Source organism: Schistocerca gregaria, chromosome 3, assembly GCF_023897955.1.
Source record: "Schistocerca gregaria isolate iqSchGreg1 chromosome 3, iqSchGreg1.2, whole genome shotgun sequence".
NCBI lineage: Eukaryota > Metazoa > Arthropoda > Insecta > Orthoptera > Acrididae > Schistocerca > Schistocerca gregaria.
This window is the reverse complement of record NC_064922.1, coordinates 854882488-854903314: the sequence shown is the minus strand read 5'-3', so window position 1 is coordinate 854903314 and position 20827 is coordinate 854882488. Positions and strand designations below refer to the sequence as shown.

Genomic DNA, 20827 nt, shown 5'->3' with positions numbered 1-20827 from the left:
TTTCCTCTACTAAACCAAAGGTCGCAGTGGCACAAAAACATCACTGATTTCTGGAACTCATTGTTATTTTAGTTCTTACAGTAAAAGCTCAACTGTCCCTTATTTTTGAAAATATGTTTCTTTATCTGCAGGAGAACATGTAAAACCATCTATAAAATCTAAAAATAAAAGCAGCATTTTAAACCAAACGTGAAAAATCAATATGCTTTAGAACTGAAGGAATGAAAAAGAGGGTGAGGGGAGGTTATAGTTTTGACGTTGGAAATGAAATGAAATAAGAATTTGACAAGGAGCAGTTTATTAGGACAAAGTTACTGCAGCTGAATGTGGACATAATTTCCAGGTAACAGTGAAATAACCCTTGCCACAAACCTGAGATTAAACAAGATCATCTCTATAAAAATTGGCCATAGTTTTTTTACACCAGGACATTATCTTCCACTTATGAAGAATTATTACCAAAAATTACAGAGCAAATAAACTTCAAAAACTACAAGTACAAAATCTGTCAATGACAAATGCATACAGAGAAACCACAGTTTGCTACATAACTGCAGATTAAAATAAATGTGCTCACAATTATAAATACCAAAATACAAACTGCAGTCACAAGCCACTGTGTGTGGCCCCTCTCTCAGTGTGAAATAATATCTCTCGAGGCACTTTCCTAAAAACTGATTATTTCAGCAATTTATCTTAAACCAGTACAAAATGCATCTGCTTGCTCCAAAATGACATGTACAAAAATATTACGGAAAGCATGCAACAGGATCTCTGTGCCAGTATTTCTTATTTCTATAATACTTATGCTCACTAACTTCAGTCCACTATGCACTTATTACATTACATTTCAACAAGGTACAAAAGACAGAAAAAATGTGACAATATCTGATAGATACACTTCCTTAAGTGTTGTAACTTGTAACAGCCGAGACAGAATTAAAATATCCTCAAAGAATTAAGTTTCCAAGTACTTAGTACCGTTATGAGATTAAGTATTGCTCGGCAAAAAATTTCTGAACAATAAATGTCTCTGTTATTAACAATGAACACTTAAAAATAATAAAATGAAGCTCTCAGAGGCATAAACTGCAAAAGAATATTAGCTGGAAATTACTGTTTCCAGAAAGATAATTATAAATAAGGTTCTCACAGTAATTTCCTGATTTATAAATTATGCAATCTTTCTGCGACACATTTTGCAGTTACTATGTCCAGTATTAATTAGGTAGCATAAAAAGATTGTGGATCTCACAGATAATCTATTCAAGTATCTGCAGACAAAATAAAACAGTGATGAGAAAAATTGCAAGTCACATTTCATACTGGACATGAGATCAAGAAATATTGCCACCAATGCGTATACTGTACTTCACTATAACTAACACATTCTTGTGCTAAATACTGGTCAGTTCCAGAGGCTGTATCTTTAAAACTTTAAATACAGAGTAATGACCCATCAAAATTTGGATCATTAAGAGGAACAATGAGAAGTACTTTTATTTTCATCTTCGTATGTTGTTTTATTTTTTCCTTTTGCTGCCACACAATCAGGAAACAAACATTCCAATGGAGGTCAGCAATTCACATTCCTGAGAGTAAGTCCTCTGCACCTCGCAGATGTCCGATGTCCACACACTGCTGACAACTATCCTATTTTACTATTACTCTTATGATACATTTCATGTTTTGTAAATAAAAAAACTTATGTACAACAGAGACAACAAAAATGCCAATATCTGATTCAAGCTGCCACATCAAAATACTGAAAAAGACAAAAAAACATATAAAATACATGACATACAAATATCCATACAACACTTAGCTGAAATGCAATATGAGCATCAGTAATTTTATTTTTAAAAATCACTGATTCGTCACTAAATCACAGTTTTCTGGAGTTCGGCTTGAACTTGCAAAGTCACTTACTTGTAAATATGCAAGGGACAACATGTTCAAGCCGATACTACCTTTACATCAGAACTTTCACATGTGAAGATTACTTACAGAATCACTCCCAGCTACAGACACCTGCTGCAGAGTGACTAAAGAATTGCTATGGGTGTATTTTTTTTTTTTAAATGATCACTATATTCAACAGCTAATGCCCGTACAAGAATTCTTGGGCTTTATTGATTGGGACCAACAGGTATATACAAATACCCAGGGCACCACTTGTCCAAATCAGTTGGTAACAATACATGTAATGTAAATAAATTATTTTGTCACGAGTGTGCACCAGCAAGGACACACTTCATAATGAGTACAGCGTTCCCAACTTATTTCCCACTTGTAAAACAACTGCCGATCTGCACGCACAGACTATTTGCGCCGACTAGCTTTCTCCGCCATCTTCTCGGCTTTGCGCTGCAGGCGCTCCCTCTCCTTGCGCTCTTTCTCCTGCTGCCTGCGCTCCTTCTCCACCTGAACCCGCAGCTCCTTCAGTTTCCGCTTCAGGCGGTTCTTGTCCTCTCCGTTCACGCCGAGCTGCTTGAAGTCCCTCGATTCCAGCTGCAGCAGCGTGGCACCTCCCACTTGCATCTCAAGGAACTTTGGAATGTGCTGCTCCAGGCTGAGAGCCAGCAGCCACTGGCAGACCTATTTGCAAAAACAAAGGCACACCATCACATTTATGTTACTGAAGATGTATGATATTAGCAACGTCTTTGCTAGGATGAGTGCTCTCATCTTCAGTGGCTTCAAGCAATCTGGACTGCCATGTGGCATTGTGTGGTATGTCTAAGAATTCAATAATTTTCTTCTTGCTCGAATTCGTAGTCCTCATTAGCTGCGCAAATGAAAGCCACTGTTCCACAAAAGTTATATTTCTGTACTACATTTTATTTTCTACTATTTGTCAGTGACCATTTTCAAGCCCTGCTAGAGAACATATCAAAAAAACTTTTAAAACACTGTCACATAATAATTTAAAGATTATAATACATGAAAAACTAAGGGTGGGAGGAAATAATGTAAAGTATCACAGGACAAAATGATTAGAAGCTACTCACATGTACATACGATAAGACAATAGGTTAATAGGGTGTCAAAACAATCCGTGTGTACAGCCTCTCTCTATCAGTCCCTAATAGATATAATGCAGGTTAATACTTACATAAGTTTAGTACAAACTGCTCTACAGCAAACAACCCCAATGATTAATGCACTGTCAACAACCAAACAAATTAACCAAGCTCAGGATGGGTGTGGGTGGATCTGGAAATACAAAGGAACCATCCTGCCATTCAGCCTCAATCTCAATGGTCGACCACCAAATTCAGCTGTTCTTGCTGTAAGAGAGTTCAGTTTCCAAAATTTGCACCGTATCGCTCAGTTCAGGTTGTCAGGCAATTTCGTTATGAAACACACTAGAAGTGCAAAAACTTCATTATGGATTTTACATAAAATAATTTTGGGTATTAGGTTGTGATTGTAAAACACTAAAGCAACTGAATTGTCACTGTTGTGGCCACTTCTGAATGGTTAACCGCTAGAAGAGTACAGAAGAAACTCTTCCTAATGCTCACTTACCTAACGTGAAAGGTGTCAGTGACCACACAGGTCATGTTCTGCATCACAGAGGAATTAAACCCGTACCAAAGAGTGGCAGCAAGATCCGATTTTTGTCAAGGCCCACAAAAAATGCCACAGATGCTCTCCACACTGCAGGCATCTACAAACTTTGACAAGAATGTGGCAATGTCTGTCAGTGCAACTGTCTGAGCCATTAGTACTTTGTGTCGGAGCACAAACATGACGAACGACTGGGACAGAATGACAGGTCATCTGCCACTGAACCCAACAAGGAATATGGCCATTTTATCAATTGTCAAGAAACTCATGTGCTTGCTCAGTAGCTATGGATGCAGCAGTCTTAAGTAAGAGAGGCTATCAAAACAATTAATCATCTTAACAGCACTCACAAGGAGAATAGCTTCAAGTTACCAATGGCCTGGAAGCCAGCAACTGTAGTCTGTCAGACTGCTTGTGTTCGCCAGCTGGTAGCGCCACTTTACCTGGTTTTAACAGCATAAACAGTCGCCACAAGTGAACTACCATGCAGCTTCAGTGCTTCGCTACAGGAAAACACTATCCTTGGATGTAAGATGCTCATTTTCTGTTGTCTACTAATCACCTACAAAGCGTTGTCTTCCAGTCACCTACCAGAGTAGCACACACAATAATCTTCCACACAGCCACCTTCCTCCATAGTAACTTCTCTTCAAATGGTCCAGTGACATCCCAGATATGCGACACTGATTGCCACCAGATAAACAAAGCAGATGGTAAGTAGGGAAAGACATTAAACAGTAACCAGCAGTTAACTGTCCTGTTGAGGACCCTGCAAAGTCAGTCTAAACAGCAGCTATTTAGTTGTTTTAGTGTTTTATAATGATGTGGCCTAATACCCAAAATTATTTTATTCAAAATGACACTGGTCATGAAAGCCTTCAAACTTATATTCATAGTGGATTAGTCTAAATACATCATGCTGAAGTCTTTTGTAGCAGTGCATCCATCCTTCATCTGACACAATACATGGAGTAGGTGAAGGAATATGTATGATTGGTGTTTGTTTAACATCACATTTAAAGTGAGGTCATTAGAGAGCTGGATCACAAGCTCTAATTGGACAAGCACAGAGTATAGCAAAGGAAATCACAGTCCTTTGCAAAGGACTAATTCAGGTTATGTGCACTAACTGATTTAGAGGAGACCATGAGTAACATTAATCTGTGTGGCCAATGGGATTTAAAATTCACTCCTCTCAGACGCAAGTTCAATGTTTAGTCCTCACTTGGTGATTAGGAGGAAGGAATTTACTTCTGCAGAACACAAACAGTTACCATTACCTTGGCATGATCTGACAAACTGACAGTTAACTAATGAACTGTCGAAATATAACATTGCAGCTGAATCAGTAAGTTATGAAATCATTGGACTGGCAACATTCAGTTTGCCAGCAAAGTGGTTCACCAGTTCAGCTGCCTGATGCCAATCAGAATTGATAAAAGAAATTTAGTCCACAAATTTTAAGTCCATTTACCTTGTTCTTTGAATAACTGTTACTTCTTTATTTGAGATTACTGAAGCTCTTACTTTTAAGGTCTACAGTAAGTAGTTCAATTTTAAATGTATGCACAAGCAATATTTCCCAGATGTAATTTAAATTGAAGCCTACAGTGCTCAGTCATGCAGAGCCGTTAGATTCTTTCAAACATGTACAAAGATAACGAAGGGCTTTTACTGTTCCCAGAAAATCAAGTTTCTGCTTCTTTCGGTGACCACTACAGGTCTTGAGTTACAGTGTTACTTTGCAGGCTGCTTCTCAGTTGGCAAGTGGACTCTTAGGTGAGAGGGAAGTGACATTGTGTCTCATGTAAATTTGATTTGTTACTTCTGGAAATTTATTGTAAAATTACACAGCAATAATTATCATTAGGTTGGATTAATGTCCAATTTGGTGGCAGTATTGTAATACCTGATACTTACTTGTTCCTTTGACCACTCTGTAACCGGAGCACTCTGCCAGAAGTGGGAAGATTTCTTCTCAGAAGAAAATGATGAACCTATATCTTGTGGGTGAGGCGGTGTCCAAGCTTCGACATCTGCAAATCAGCAAGAAAACATACACGAACCATTACACCATGACTTTCTCTTGTTGGACCTGAGTATTCTAAAATAATAAGTATATACGCAAAAGTTATTGTTATGGGAGACCATAATTTGCACGATTGTGGGAGGGGGGGGAGATTATTTCTACAACCTCCCCAATGTATGATATAACTTCATCTTGCTTGCTACCAAACCCAGTCCAACTATGAACTTCCCAATTTCATCCCACCACTGCAAAGTAATCTTCCCAGAGTTCCTTTCTTCACTCACCAAATCAGTATATGAGAGTCCATCAGTTGAATTAGTTGAAATCAATTATAAAAGTTGTGGAAGCTGTATGCTTCACATTTTTAGTAAACATAGCGACTACCTATTTACTGAGCAGTACTGAAAATTCATTTCAAGTATTCAGGAGTCCGCAAGAGAATTTCATAAATTTCAAAATTTAATGTGGAATAATAATGTAGAATGGAGGAGTCAATTTTCACCACCTTCCCACCCCCGAATTTATTCTAGACCTCAGTGGCTAAGGCAATGGGAATGGACCTTTTTTCTTCCACATACTACATTTATGAACAAAACTAACATCACTCTCAGTTACAGCACACCGATATCAATCAGTAATAATAATGGAAGTATAAATTTCAAGTAACACCGAGTTCTAATTCCAAAATCATGCCTGCACACTCAGATCTTTTTATACATAATAGCTACATCTCCTCTCCTCAAGCCATTTCTGCCTTTAATTTTTACTGTACAGTATCTTTTACTTGCGATCTTTATTTATTCCAAAAATCTTATTTGGTTTTTTCCTGCTTATGGTACATCTCTATTCTTTACTATCATTCTCCACACACTAAATTCTATGTCTAATTATTGTATCTGATACAGTCAGCATATAAAATTAACTAACTTGATGTATTATTCTCTCTCTGAGGAATAATTGTATTAATGTTCTAAATTAGCAGAAGACACTCTAGGCAATACTGCTAAATCAGCTATTGTGGTCTGACCACGAATATTAATCATACATTGTAGACAAACAGCATTTATTATAGAAGGTTTTCTGTAGTACAGATGGAGGAAAGACATTTGGAATAAATTTCTCAAATTTCTTCAAGAAACTTCTCCGTTGTCAAAAAACATAGAAAATCTATTGTCAAGTGCAGCTAGTGCTATGTAAGTGTTGTATGAAGAGTTCGAGTCTGGAATCCTTTGAGTCACAACAGAGCCATGAGCTATTTATCATGTCATACCAGCTGAGTGAGGCCCCACTGCCGAGCTATCAACTATTTGTAGTGTCGTCTAGGCAGACAGAGGTAGTGGTCGTGTGTGTGTGTGTGTGTGTGTGTGTGTGTGTGTGTGTGTGTGTGTGTGTGTGTGTGTGTGTGTGTGTTGTTTAATTCAGAGTAAGGCCAAAAGTTTACTTGTTTAGCAGTCTTTTGGTGAGAATATCAAATAAAATATTTATTCATTTGTAAATTGAATTATTTACGAATATTTTAGTACATTATTTTTTCCTCAGTTGCAATCAGAAGGAAGGCAACAAGGGGTTGGTTTTTTCTTGATGCACTGTGAAGTGATGATGATGATGATGAGAGATGTGTCTTTGAGTTCACAAACACTAAGTTTTGAAAAAGTGGTTATGATACTAATTTGAATATCACTGCCATTTCCAGTGTTGAAATGGTCACTGTGAATGATGGTTCCTAAGAGAGTTGTACAGTAAAACCAAATGAAAGAAGCAGCCATTTACACAAAGGAGCCCTGCTGAAAAGCATTCAGTACAATATTATTAGTACACATTTACCACAAGCTACTGTGACTAAGTGCTCGTATGCCAAAAGCAGAACCCTACAGATGAACTATCCTAACATAAAACCAGAGTCATTTTCCACCATAGCTACCAGTATGGTACATTATTGTGTGCGTAACAATAAGGCTGAACATCACACACTAATACAATATGGGTTATAACTTAATGCAATTAATGCAAACAAGAAGACGAATAAAAGAAGAGACATCGGTAAATATTTGGCGCCCTATGTGGGGCGTCAAATATATGCCGATGCCTCTTCTTTTAGTCGTCTTCTTCTTTGTCCCGGCTTTTTGAAATCTGTTGATGAAGAGACACGATATAATAAGTTCTGTAGTGATAATAATGAAGTTACGCAACAGTTGGTGATTTAACTTTTTAAACTGCTGCTTAGCAAATATTGTATGTGATTTACAGGACAGCTTGATTACGCACTGGTAGTAACATATTTTAAATCGAGTGCACCAGTTTCAGTTTCCTATAATGGGCTAAACAACACTCTTGTAATAACGTGATCTCATGTAGTCTAACTGGAACTGGATTTGTCTCCATCTGAGTCAAAATCATAAAAATAAAATTCACCGCACAGGTCAACAAACCGTACACGCACACACTTTTGCATTCTAAGTGACAATTCATCTCAGAGTAAAAGCCGCACATAAATTCACACTTTTTTCATGCATCCAAAAATCAAAACACCTTTATATAAAACAGATAAATTATGACATACAACTACTAATTAAACATTCCTGATTCTGAGTAAACTTCAAGAACTTGTATTTCATAATCAATAAAATTTATCACCTGAGACAAACTATTAGTTTGCTAAAACGGATTCAGATTACAGTAAACTCGTGTCTGGACTATGACGTCACGAATTGATACTTGCTTAGAATGAACGAAATACCTGCACTGAAAAATACTGTCCATTGAGTGATTTACTGACTTTTAAGACAAATTAGGTATCACTTGTGAGCGAGCGGTCTAACGTAACAACGTCCCTATGTTTTTGAAACAGGAACAATGGAGTTGGATCAAGATTGAATGTGCCAGAGGTCGTACAACACAACAGTCTTCAAGAGGCGTTTGGCATGTTGGTTAAAAGTCTCCAACAAAGGTTGGCAAACTGTGGCAGAAAAGCATCGGACAGGTCATCCTAGCATCTATGAAGAAGTAGTGCATGCTGTTGCCACTTTACTAGATAATGATCAATGCCACACGATTCTTGAGCTAGCCCATGAAACCAGATAAGCGCATACAAATGTGCTTTGCATCCTGAAGGAACACCTGGACATGCGAACAATTGCATCCCGATGGGTTCCACATGACTTGACGGAAATGCAGAAATGGATGCATTACGACACTGCTCAGACACACTTGGAGCGCTATGAGTGCTTTCTTAACGCTCTTTCACAACACTGGATGAGACATGGGCCACATTGTATGAGCCGAAACTGAAATGCCAATCCAACAGAGCATCATCATGGGTCTCCGCAAAAGTCTGAAGTGCATCAGAGCCCAGTATGGTGAAAGTTACGGTGATTCTCATGTACGACTGCGATCGTGTTATCCTAACGCATTACGTTCCTCCATGGCACGCTGTCAATGCACAGTATTACTGTTCGTTTTTGGAGCATCACCTGCGACCAGCTTTGCAAAAGAAGCGATGACACTTTCTGCGCAACCCCACCCATCATTTTGCACGACAATGCGCGGGTGCATACAGCACAAGCTGTGGCTGCTCTATTCAGTCGATGGGATTGGGAAGTACTGTACCATCCACCATACTCCCCAGATTAAAGTCCTTGTGACTGATTTGATTCCGAAGATGAAGGAACCACTTCGTCGCATTCGCTTCAGAGCTGTTCCAGAGATTCGACAGGCAGTAGACCGCTCCATTCTTACCATCAGTACAACAGGCTCTGCTAACAGTATACCATGCCTTCCACATTGCTGGCAACGGATTCTACACAACACTGAAGACTACTTTGAAGGACAGTAATGGATGCTAACATATAACATTTTTGTATCAGTTGTGAATAAATAGTTGCCACTATTCAAGTTCCAACCCTCATAAATGTGAAATTCCTATTGAGCTCCTGACCAATGAGCTGTCGAGTTCAAGTTTGCTTGGTTTTACAAGACAAATACATTTTGCATTACGAGACAAATGCGTATGGCATTTCAATATAAGTAATACAAAGTCATTACAACATACACGAAGAGACAGGTGCCTGTAAAAAGTATTTCTTTCTACAACTGCCCTAAAGAAGGATTGAACATCTTCGCAACAAGTATACTGATAGGTGCAAAACAAGCAAGTAGCCCCTTGCTGTCTGATTTTTAAATATCTGTACACTAAACTCAAATGTTGTTTACAAATGAAAGACCAATAAAAAGATAAAGAATAATATTTCTCAAGGGACTTTTATCATCAAAAACACTGTAAAGAGACTGGTAACAGCCATATAGCCCATTTCATTAGAGAGAATGAAGTTATTTCTTATAGGTATATGGAAGAGCAGTACCATTTCAGCAGCAGTAGGAGGGGGAACAACAACGCTGCAGAGAACGAAGAGACTTCAGATCTGCCCTAGCACACACATTACCTTGTGCTCAACAATGTGTGCTACTAGCAAGGATAGTGTGGGGTGGGTAAAATGCTTTCCAATAGTGTACACATAAAAAGTTTTGTGAATTGCAGTATTTCAATGCTACAAAAAGTTTTGTGCTGGAATTCTGGGACACTATCTGCATACTAAGTTCGATTTCCTTTATTTTACATGTAATAATCTCAGTGTCATTAAATGCTGATAGGTAAATGCTGTTTGTACTGAAGGGGACGTATTGGTGAAATTTCAACCTTGTCATATATAAAAAAAAATTACCGAGGGCTGAAATTTGTTTCATAACATAATCTTGACATGCTGAATTCAGTGGCAAATTCAATTTGCTAAACAAATTTTTCATCACACTTGAATTTTTGAGTTTTGAAATTTTTTATTTTTCATGTCCATACATTGAGTTTTTGGTTACCATGGAATGTGTTCACAAAAATGTTTTAAGATTGATGGAGGAGTAGCTTTTTTTATTGTGATCATTTTGATATTTTGAAAGAAGTTGAAATACAGTCGCTTTACTATTACTAGATAGATGGAACAGTGCAGAAAGTTAACTGAAACATTAATTTTATACAAGTACGTCTGTATATGCGCATAATCTGTACATACATATGTAGTTGTGTATGTATATGTGCCTAACCTATATGTGCATCTGAAATCAACGTAAATAAATACAGTTAACTATGACTTATGTTTCATTTTGCAATTTCCAAACGTGCAGATTGATGTTCGCACCAGACTCAATTGTTATAAAGGTTTCTGGTCCATGAGGTGTGGCAATGGGATGTCAGGTTCTTAGTGTGAGCAGGTGAGAAACATTTGCAGACAGTCCAGTTACCTTACATAACTTTATTCATACAATCTAGCAGTCAACATCTCTGCAGTGTTCCAACTCTAACGCGACGCGAGAGGTTGGCAATTGATGACAGCACAACAACTGGCAGCCAGGAAAGACCCATTTTTATTGTGTGTGACCAGCTATACCCACAGCCATTGACACAACCATGCAGACACAGCAGAGACGGGAAAGTACTTTCCATGTTCAAGGGTGAATGTTTGTGTACACTGCTTCGTGGTACCTTTAATGTTCTTTGATATGATTAAGCACCAGTAACTACCACTATAAAACATGCCTCAATGTAAGAAACACTCAGTAAACTGTAGTGAGACAGTGAAGAGGAGATGGAAAAATGCGAAAATCAAAGAATATTGAAGTACAAGTGACATTGGTGAAAGTGTCAACAAAAATGTATTGTATGAGGAAAACATACTTATAGAAATGAAATTAGGAATAGTACTGAAAAAACACAATGTTGCTATTGCTAGGGATAAAAAAAAAGCACTGAAGGATAGACAAACGAATCTGAATCCATTCTATTTAAATTTTCAGTGTTATCATCATTATGACAAAAAAACTAACTGCACTGATTTTGACTGAAGTACCTCGAATTTTGAGTTAGATCCCGCATGCTGGGGTTTTCACATAGAATCACACTAAAATGTTCTGACTGCGAATTTAGTGGAAATGAATTTTTCAAATCAAACATTTATACATAGAGATGATGCTTCAAACAAAATACAAGCCGAGCTCCTTTTGATGTAAACACATCTATGCTTGGCATATGTATTTGCTAGGAGAGGCTATTTGAGCATTCAAGAATTCGTGGTGACTACGAATATGTGATCTTTTTCCTGAGATATGAGTCTGACGATGCCATATCACGTAAATAAGGAAGGTGTGGCAACAATTTATACCTTAGTTCACGTAATTTTGCCATGGCGATGGCACGTGTGTGCAGGTGCACATTGTCTTGATGGAAGATGACCTCCTTCCTTGCTAAACCTGGCCTTTTTTCATGTATCTTTTGGTGCAATTTGTCCAGGAGGTTATTTCTCCAGTAATTGCTTGCCCAGTGGGAACATAATCTACAAACAGAATCCCCTTCACATCCCAGAACACTGATGCCATGACCTTTCCCACCAAAAGAATTGCCTTTGCTTTCTTTAATGGCAGAGAATCAGCATGTTTCCTCTACTCTGACTTGTTTTGTCTCTGGGGTGTAGTAGTGCATTCAAGTTCCAACTGTGGTCACAAACCAGTGCAAAAAATCTTGTTCATTTCTCCTAAAATGGGCCGAACATTGTTCTGATATGTCTATTCTCATGCACTTTTGATCAAGCATCAAGAGTTGTGGCAATCATCTTGCAGGTATTTTTTTCATTTCTAACTTTTCACTTAAAATGTGATATATCCTTTCAGATGACATCTGGGAAGCGTGAGCAATTTCACACACTTTCAAACAGCGATCCTCCATGACCATTTTGTGCACTTTTGCAATGATTTCTGGAGCAGCGATACATCTTGGCTGACCACTGCGCTGATCACCATTTAAGCTCTTCCGACCAAATTTAAATTCATTTGTCCTCTTGGCAACAGTTGAATATGAAGGAGCAGAGCCCTCAGTGTATTCCAGAAATCGGCATGAATGTCCTATGCCTTCATACTTTTCTTTATGAAGTACTTATTCACTAATCTAATCTCGATTTTTTCCATCTTTGCAAATTACTACACAGGAACAACAACAGAGCCATGTTACCACCACAGCTCTCTTCCAAGAGCCCTGACGTGGCACGTGTTTACAGGTAACAGTCCAATGAATATCATGTGAACAACTCGTCGTGCTAGTACTGATCTCTCGTGGCGATTCCAAGAACTATTCAAACCACCCTCGTAGTTTTCAAGAACATGTGTGAGTGGTACAAACTGCTGATTATAAAGCTATAAAACTAATTTTTTATGAATGTCGGGTAATAGTAAAAGAAGTACATATAACTGGTCAAAATTGACTAGTGATTTTGAGCTTGTTGAAAGTGGCTATAGTAAAGATTCAAAACTGGATTTCTGAGAATAAGCTTATTCATAATGATTTTGAGAAAAATATAAAATTGGTTTCTGATAATGAGCTTTTTGATGATAATATTGGGAACAATGATACATTAATGCAACACTCAGATGATAAAACAGATTTAGGTGAGAGTTGCGATGGTTCATGGCCAACTAGAGGTTTCTGACCAAAAGTTGGTTTTTCAAAACTTGAACTAATTAAATATTATCTTGGGTTGCTTATTACTCACACAAGACACACTAATTTAGCCATTTTATCAATCAAAAATAGTGTAGCTAAGGCTTTCTACTTTGATGAAAAATTTGAAGATTTGTAACAGAAAAAGTTAGAAGGAAGAGTGTCTATGCTACATGCTAAAGTCACCTATCACCAAGAACATCCTTTATTATTTGTTGTGCTTCATTAAATGTCAGTTAAACTATATAGTTAGTTTTAATTACTTATTCCAATTCTCAAAAACTGTTCACAAAACAGTTAATGTTACCTTTTGCTTACATAAACACTTCTCCCAAACAACTGCCCCCCCCCCCCCCCCCCCAGTACAATTATTTGATGTTTTCGTGGGGTCGATTGGAGTGGGCAGGTGGCAAACTAAAACAATGCACTGGGTGCCAATCAACCTAGCTATGCCATGGCTCACAGATCCTACTTTTGTGCCTTGAGTAATATATCTGATGACAAAAATGGTACTGATCAAGCAGGCTACCAACTCTGATATTCCTGTTGTACAGGTAAACTCCCACCAGTGACGATGTTATGACCTACATCCATAACAAGTCAAAGCACTGACATGATGAACTGCCCATTTCACAGGCTACACATCGCCACCTGTTCTACTCGATGATCAAATACTGTCAACAGAAACAGTTCCCAATTTTCACCCAAGATGATAGTTTATCAGCAGGTTAAACAAATTCAAGGCAGCTTTGAAATGGTGAGGAAATTACCTGAAGTTGCGGGTTTGCTCGGACTTGGCTCCACTGCAGGCGATACGCTGCCAGACGAGGAGAGTGAGGACGGGGACGGTGGCTCACCCTCGCGGAGCGGCGAGACTTGCTGCTGCTGCTGCTGCTGCTGCTGCTGCCACAGCACGCCGGGTGATGGTGCCAGGCTCTGGCTTTGGCTGCCCATCACCTTCTTCACTGTAGACCGAAAGCACATATTGAAGTAGGACAAATTTATCACAACAGTGAATGAAAGTTAATGAATGTAGCAAAATTGATGTGTATGAAGAGATAAAGATATAAAGATAAAAAGCAAGTATGTTAAGGAAAACAGCAATATATCTGCACAAGATTAGATTCGACTAGATTTACTTTTGTTTCTAATAGATCCAAAATGAAGAGATCCTACAGGATGTAGAACATATCAGGAAAACAATCATACACAATAAATACTCACAAAGAAAAACAAATATGCCAATTTTCCCAGGTGAAATGGTGCTCATGGATGTGGAATGAGTTTAATAAATTCTAATTTTTGTTATTTAAAAGGTAATGAGTAGCTTTTGTCAAGACACGTAAATGTTCAGTACACTGAGGTGAATATGATCATTCTTAGGCTATTGTAGCCATGCATTCATCATCAACTAGCAAAACCTTTTTACAACACTTATTCACAATGATTGCATTACTGCAGTGAATTTATAGAAAAATCAGAATATATAAATACTTCCATTAGTTAATATTATTGGCACAACATGGACTTCAGTTGGTTCTGCTAAGAAATTCATCACTGAAGGAGGAGCAGTTGGCACTTGGACTGAACTTCATTAGTAGACTTTTTCAGGTTGCTGGCAATTTCCTGAATAATGGGAACTTTTGTGGATCAAAGTAAGCGCTAAATTTTTGACAAGGAGAACACACATATAAAAAAAGGTCAAACAATGGAAAATCCAGGATTGGATGTAACAATATTATGACAAGGAAAGTTGCTAGTCATCATATACTGGAGATGCTGGGTTGCAAATAGGCAAAACAAAAACACTTTCACAATTACAGCTTTCGGCCATTAAGGCCATAATCAATACAATCAGTATTAGACACACACACACACACACACACACACACACACACACACACACACGGCTGCAGTCTCAGGCAACTGAAATCACACGGCCAGCAGTATATAAAAAAAAGTTTTTTCATATAAAAGCTTCTGCTTCTGCTTCTTTTGGCTGAAGGGCTGAAGGGAGAAGAAGAGGAGTGAAAGAAAAGGACTAGAGAGATGTAGGAAAAGTGGTAGAGTTTGGAAAAGTGGTAGAGTTTGGAAAAGTGGTAGAGTTTGGAAAAGTGGTAGAGTTTGGAAAAGTGGTAGAGTTTGGAAAAGTGGTAGAGTATTGGAAAAGTGGTAGAGTATTGGAAAAGTGGTAGAGTATTGGAAAAGTGGTAGAGTATTGGAAAAGTGGTAGAGTTTGGAAAAGTGGTAGAGTTTGGAAAAGTGGTAGAGTTTGGAAAAGTGGTAGAGTTTGGAAAAGTGGTAGAGTTTGGAAAAGTGGTAGAGTTTGGAAAAGTGGTAGAGTTTGGAAAAGTGGTAGAGTTTGGAAAAGTGGCAGAGTTTGGAAAAGTGGTAGAGTTTGGAAAAGTGGTAGAGTTTGGAAAAGTGGTAGAGTTTGGAAAAGTGGTAGAGTTTGGAAAAGTGGTAGAGTTTGGAAAAGTGGTAGAGTTTGGAAAAGTGGTAGAGTTTGGAAAAGTGGTAGAGTCTGGAAAAGTGGTAGAGTCTGGAAAAGTGGTAGAGTCTGGAAAAGTGGTAGAGTCTGGAAAAGTGGTAGAGTCTGGAAAAGTGGTAGAGTCTGGAAAAGTGGTAGAGTCTGGAAAAGTGGTAGAGTCTGGAAAAGTGGTAGAGTCTGGAAAAGTGGTAGAGTCTGGAAAAGTGGTAGAGTCTGGAAAAGTGGTAGAGTCTGGAAAAGTGGTAGAGTCTGGAAAAGTGGTAGAGTCTGGAAAAGTGGTAGAGTCTGGAAAAGTGGTAGAGTCTGGAAAAGTGGTAGAGTCTGGAAAAGTGGTAGAGTCTGGAAAAGTCACCGAAACCGCAGGTCAGGGGACACTTACTGGATGGAATGAGAAGGAAAGACTAAATCTTTGGGAAGATTATTCTTATTTCTGGGAAAGGAGAGGAGCAGATAAGGGGAAAAGACCAATAGGTAAGTTGGCAGAGACTGGTGCACAATGTGAATTGGGACGTGATAGAACAGGTTCGCAGAAGAGCTTCTGTAAAGTTTGGAAGGTAGGAGACGGATACTGGCAGAAGTAAAGCTGTGAGTACCGGACGTGAGTCGTGCTTCGGTAGCTCAGCTGGTAGAGCACTTGCCCGGGATGGCAAAGGTCCCGAGTTCGAGTCTCGGTCGGGCACACAGTTTTAATCTGCCAGGAAGTTTCATATCAGCGCACACTCCGCTGCAGAGTGAAAATCTCATTCAGGTTATCATAGTTGAAGCCAGAATAATTTCAGGAGCAGAGAATATGCTGCAAGGGTAATTCCTATACGCACAGTTGAGGAACGATGGTAGTGGAGGGGAAGATCCAGACAGCAAGGGTTGTAAAGTAGCCACTGAAATCAAGCATGTACCACCACAGCATGGCCCATTCTGCTCTTGGTCACAGTTTGGCAGTGGCCATTTATCAATGTGGAGAGCTGGTTGGTAATCATACCAATATAAAATGTTGTGTAGTGGTTGCAACACACTTTCACAGATACTACTTTCACAGATGGCCTGGCATCTGATGGAGTAGGGTAAGTTGGTGACAGGACTGGAATAGGAAGTGCTGAGTGGGTGGATTGGGCACGTCTTGCACATGGGTCTTCCACAGGAATATAATCCCTGTGAAAAGGGGTTGAGACTGGGACTGGCAGTGGGTTGGTTCAGGATGCTGCAGAGTTCGGGTGGGTGACAGGGTACTGTAGGGAGTATAGGAAGGATCTTGGGTAGGATGTCCCTCACTTCAGTGCATGATGAGAGGTAATCAAAGACATGACGAAGGATGTGATTCAGTTGTTGCAGTCCAGGGTAGTTTGGGGTGATGATGAGGTGCTCCATTGTAACTGATACTTTGGGGGGATCGGGGGTGGGTGTGGGGGGTGGAACAAGATAAGAGTGAACCATCCTATGGCACAACATGCAGCTGACCATAACATGCTTGATTTCCACGGCTTCTATGCAACCCTGGCCATCCAGATCCTCTGCTCCACCAGTAGCTTTTCTGAACTGTGCATATGGGAATTATCCTTACAACAAAACATTCTCCAATCCCAAAATCACCCAACCAACAGTCTCTGCCTCCTTTGTCTTGTCACCTCCTACCAATTCACCCCCCCCCCCCCCCTCCACCTTCACTGTGCACTTCTCTCTGCCAACACACCCACAGGTCTTTTCCCCTCCTCTGCTTCTCTCCTCCTCTCCCATAACCCCCTCCCCCATCCACACCTGCACCCCCATAGCCTCCTGACATTGCAGTTACACCCTTCTCCTGCTTCCTTCTAGTCCCTGCATGGTCTGACAGCAAGAGCTCTTCTTTCCTCCACTCATATCTTGCTATCCCTCCTCTTTCCCTGTTCCGCATTGGATTCTGCTGCTTTTATTTGGTGCGATTGTTGCAGTCTGTCACGAGGGGCTCGAGACAGTGGTCATGCACGAGTGAGGTGTGCCAGCATTTGTGTGTGTGTGTGTGTGTGTGTGTGTGTGTGTGTGTGTGTGTGTGTGTGTGTTTGTTTTCCTTTCTTCTCTGAAGAAGACTTTAGCCAAAAGCTCAGTGTGTAATAGTCTTTTTGTTGTGCCTGGCACAACTCAACATGTCATCTTTACAATAAGCAGCACACTCCCTTTTTCCTAATACAGTTGATACTGGTGAGTTTCGTTATATCCACAATACTGCATCAGAATTGAGACATATAAATGTTGAGATTGTATCTGTCCTGACAGACACCATGACCGACTTCATTTTAACTCTTCTGTCAGGACAGAACAGCTGCTGTTAGTTCAGTTATTATGAAAGCACATCACTATTAATCAGTTGTTGCAGAGATATTATACCAAGTATGTACACATACACACACACACACACACACACACACACACACACACACACACACACACACACACACACGACTTACCAAGCGGGAAAGCGCTGGTATATAGGCACAATAAAAAACACGCACACACACACAAAATTTCGAGCTTTCGCAACCCACGGTTGCTTCGTCAGGAAAGAAGGAAGGAGAGGGAAAGACTTCCCTTAGGGGAAAAAAGGGACAGGTGTACACTCGCACACACACACTTATCCATCCGCACATACACAGACACAAGCAGACATATTTAAAGGCAAAGAGTAAGGGCAGAGATGTCAGTCGAGGCGGAAGTACAGAGGCAAAGAAGTTGTTGAAAGAGGTGAGGTATGAGCGGCGGCAACTTGAAATTAGCGGAGGTTGAGGCCTGGCGGATATCGAGAAGAGAGGGTATATTGAAGGGCGAGTTCCCATCTCCGGAGTTCGGATAGGTTGGTGTTGGTGGGAAGTATCCAGAAAACTCTGACGGTGTAGCACTGTGCCAAGATGTGCCGGCCGTGCACCAAGGCATGTTTAGCCACAGGGTGATCCTCATTACCAACAAACACTGTCTGCCTGTGTCCATTCATGCGAATGGACAGTTTGTTGCTGGTCATTCACACACAGAAAGCGTCACAGTGTAGGCAGGTCAGTTGGTAAATCGCGTGGGTGCTTTCACACGTGGCTCTCCCTTTGATCCTGTACACCTTCTGGGTTACAGGATTGGAGTAGGTGGTGGTGGGAGGGTGCATAGGGCAGGTTTTACACTGGGGGCGGTTGCAAGGGTAGGAGCCAGAGGGTAGGGAAGGTGGTTTGGGGATTTCATAAGGATGAACCAAGAGGTTACGAAGGTTAGATGGACGGCGGAAAGACACACTCTCTTGGTGGAGTGGGGAGGATTTCATGAAGGATGGATCTCATTTCGGGGCAGGATTTGAGGAAGTCGTATCCCTGCTGGAGAGCCACATTCAGAGTCTGATCCAGTCCTGGGAAGTATCCTGTCACAAGTGGGGCACTTTTAGGATTCTTCTGTGAGGGTTTCTGGGTTTGAGGGGATGAGGAAGTGGCTCTGGTTATTTGCTTCTGTACCAGGTCGGGAGAGTATTTGCGGGATGTGAAAGCTGTTTTCAGGTTGTTGGTGTAAAGGTTCAGGGATTCAGGACTGGAGCAGATTCGTTTGCCACGAAGGCCTAGGCTGTAGGGAAGGGACCGTTTGATATGGAATGGGTGACAGCTGTCATAATGTTCCTTTAACTAGTTTTTACTTTTGTGCTCTTGAAACAAGTTATTTTGCTGGAAGCAATACCTAAATAAGAACATATGAGAACTTTGTTTTTCTTTAATTCGCACATGTCTATGATTAAAGTTATTTCATCTACGGAATTGGAGCTCTTGTGTGTCCACCAAGTCTATAGCAAAAACCATTATTTATACCGATGTTCTGGACGATATTTTATTCTTGTTCAATCTTTTTCTTGGTTCAGTGACCAGTGTTTGTATCATGGCATGAAAACATGTAAGTCTGACAAGCTTAGCCATAGATAATTTCATCTGTTGTAGTGGGTTTATGAAAAAAATGTAGCTTTGACATTTTGTTTGAAATTTTTAAATCTAAAAAGTTGCTGGTTTTGTTTTTCTCTTTTTCTTTACAGCATTTAGTTTTGATGTAAGCTATTAAACTGAGATTGCATGACATTAATCTTATCTGTTGTGCCACCAAATAAGATCAGATTGTCGTCAAGATACTTATGATAATAAAGCAAACAATCAAAATTCCAGGTAGGAATATCAACAATGTACTCCCTGCACACTCCACGAGACAGCATTCGTCTGTCCCCCACCCTTACACTATTATTGCTTCCACATCCCCTTCCCCGCCCCTCCAGATTACTGCTTGCACTCCACGTGATGTTTCATTCCAGCCCAAGATGCTGTAAAATGTTAATGAAAATATCTGCTACTGTACCTGCAAAGCATGAACCCATTGCTATCCCATCCTCTTGGAGATAAATTTCATTTTGAAATTAGAAGTATTTGTATGCAGTGATCAATTGTTAAGTGATCTACTATTTAAAAGACTTCAGCCCAACTGATTCTCTCATGTTTGAAAAGGTTAATTGATGATTTCAGTAGTCTCTATTTCTGAAATATTCGAGGTTTCAAGCAATAAGAATTTTCCATTACCTAGAATCTTTATATTTTTAATTTTGTCGAGGATATCCAAAGAACTTTTTATTTTGTCTTTGTTCTCATATTATTCCAGAGTATCTTCTCTTGGTGCACTTTTGGACAATGTGCTCCACAGTCTGCTCTGCTGCTTCACAGTCACGTTCAGAGCTATTGATGACGCTCCATCTGTGCAGGGTATCCCTCCTTCTGGCACTGCCTGTTCAGATTCTGTTTAGGCAGCACAAAATCTTTTTGGGCAGTTCAGATGGTGACGTTGGTATAATGGAATCTTTGGAGGTGTTGCAATGGAAACCTTTTACTGATTCTTCTGTGTTCCCTCCAGCACAGAGAGTTGATGCTGCAACAGAGCATCATTCTCCCACTTGGATCTTTGAGACAACATGTAGGAGTGTGGAGCATTATGCAGTCTAGTGCGGATTCTGTAGTACTCTGTTGTATGGAAGCAAAATTCTTCTTCCATTATTTACATGTGGCCTTTTACCATCTCAGATCATCATCTGCATGGGCATCAAGCAAAGATTTCTGTACAGGTTTTAGTGGTTGGGTTATGATAAGCTATCATTCATTTATATTTGATCCAACTGTTTGGTATGCATGCTCGCCTGCTCCCTGCACCAGAGTACTCTGCAGCTGAGTACACC

The 20827-nt window shown here is 39.8% G+C and overlaps 1 protein-coding gene across 1 annotated transcript in view; it reads right to left on the bottom strand.

The window, feature by feature from the left end:
* Nucleotides 1–281: 281 nt before the first annotated feature.
* Nucleotides 282–20827, bottom strand: part of LOC126355627 (uncharacterized) — a 791356-nt gene continuing 770810 nt past the window's right edge. The window contains exons 26-28 of the mRNA XM_050005990.1: nt 13907–14101; nt 5494–5609; nt 282–2598 (exon numbers count right to left, since the gene is read on the bottom strand). Of these exons, the coding sequence (XP_049861947.1) occupies nt 2323–2598; nt 5494–5609; nt 13907–14101 (587 nt within the window). The 3' untranslated portion in view covers nt 282–2322. The remainder of the gene's footprint in view (nt 2599–5493; nt 5610–13906; nt 14102–20827) is intronic.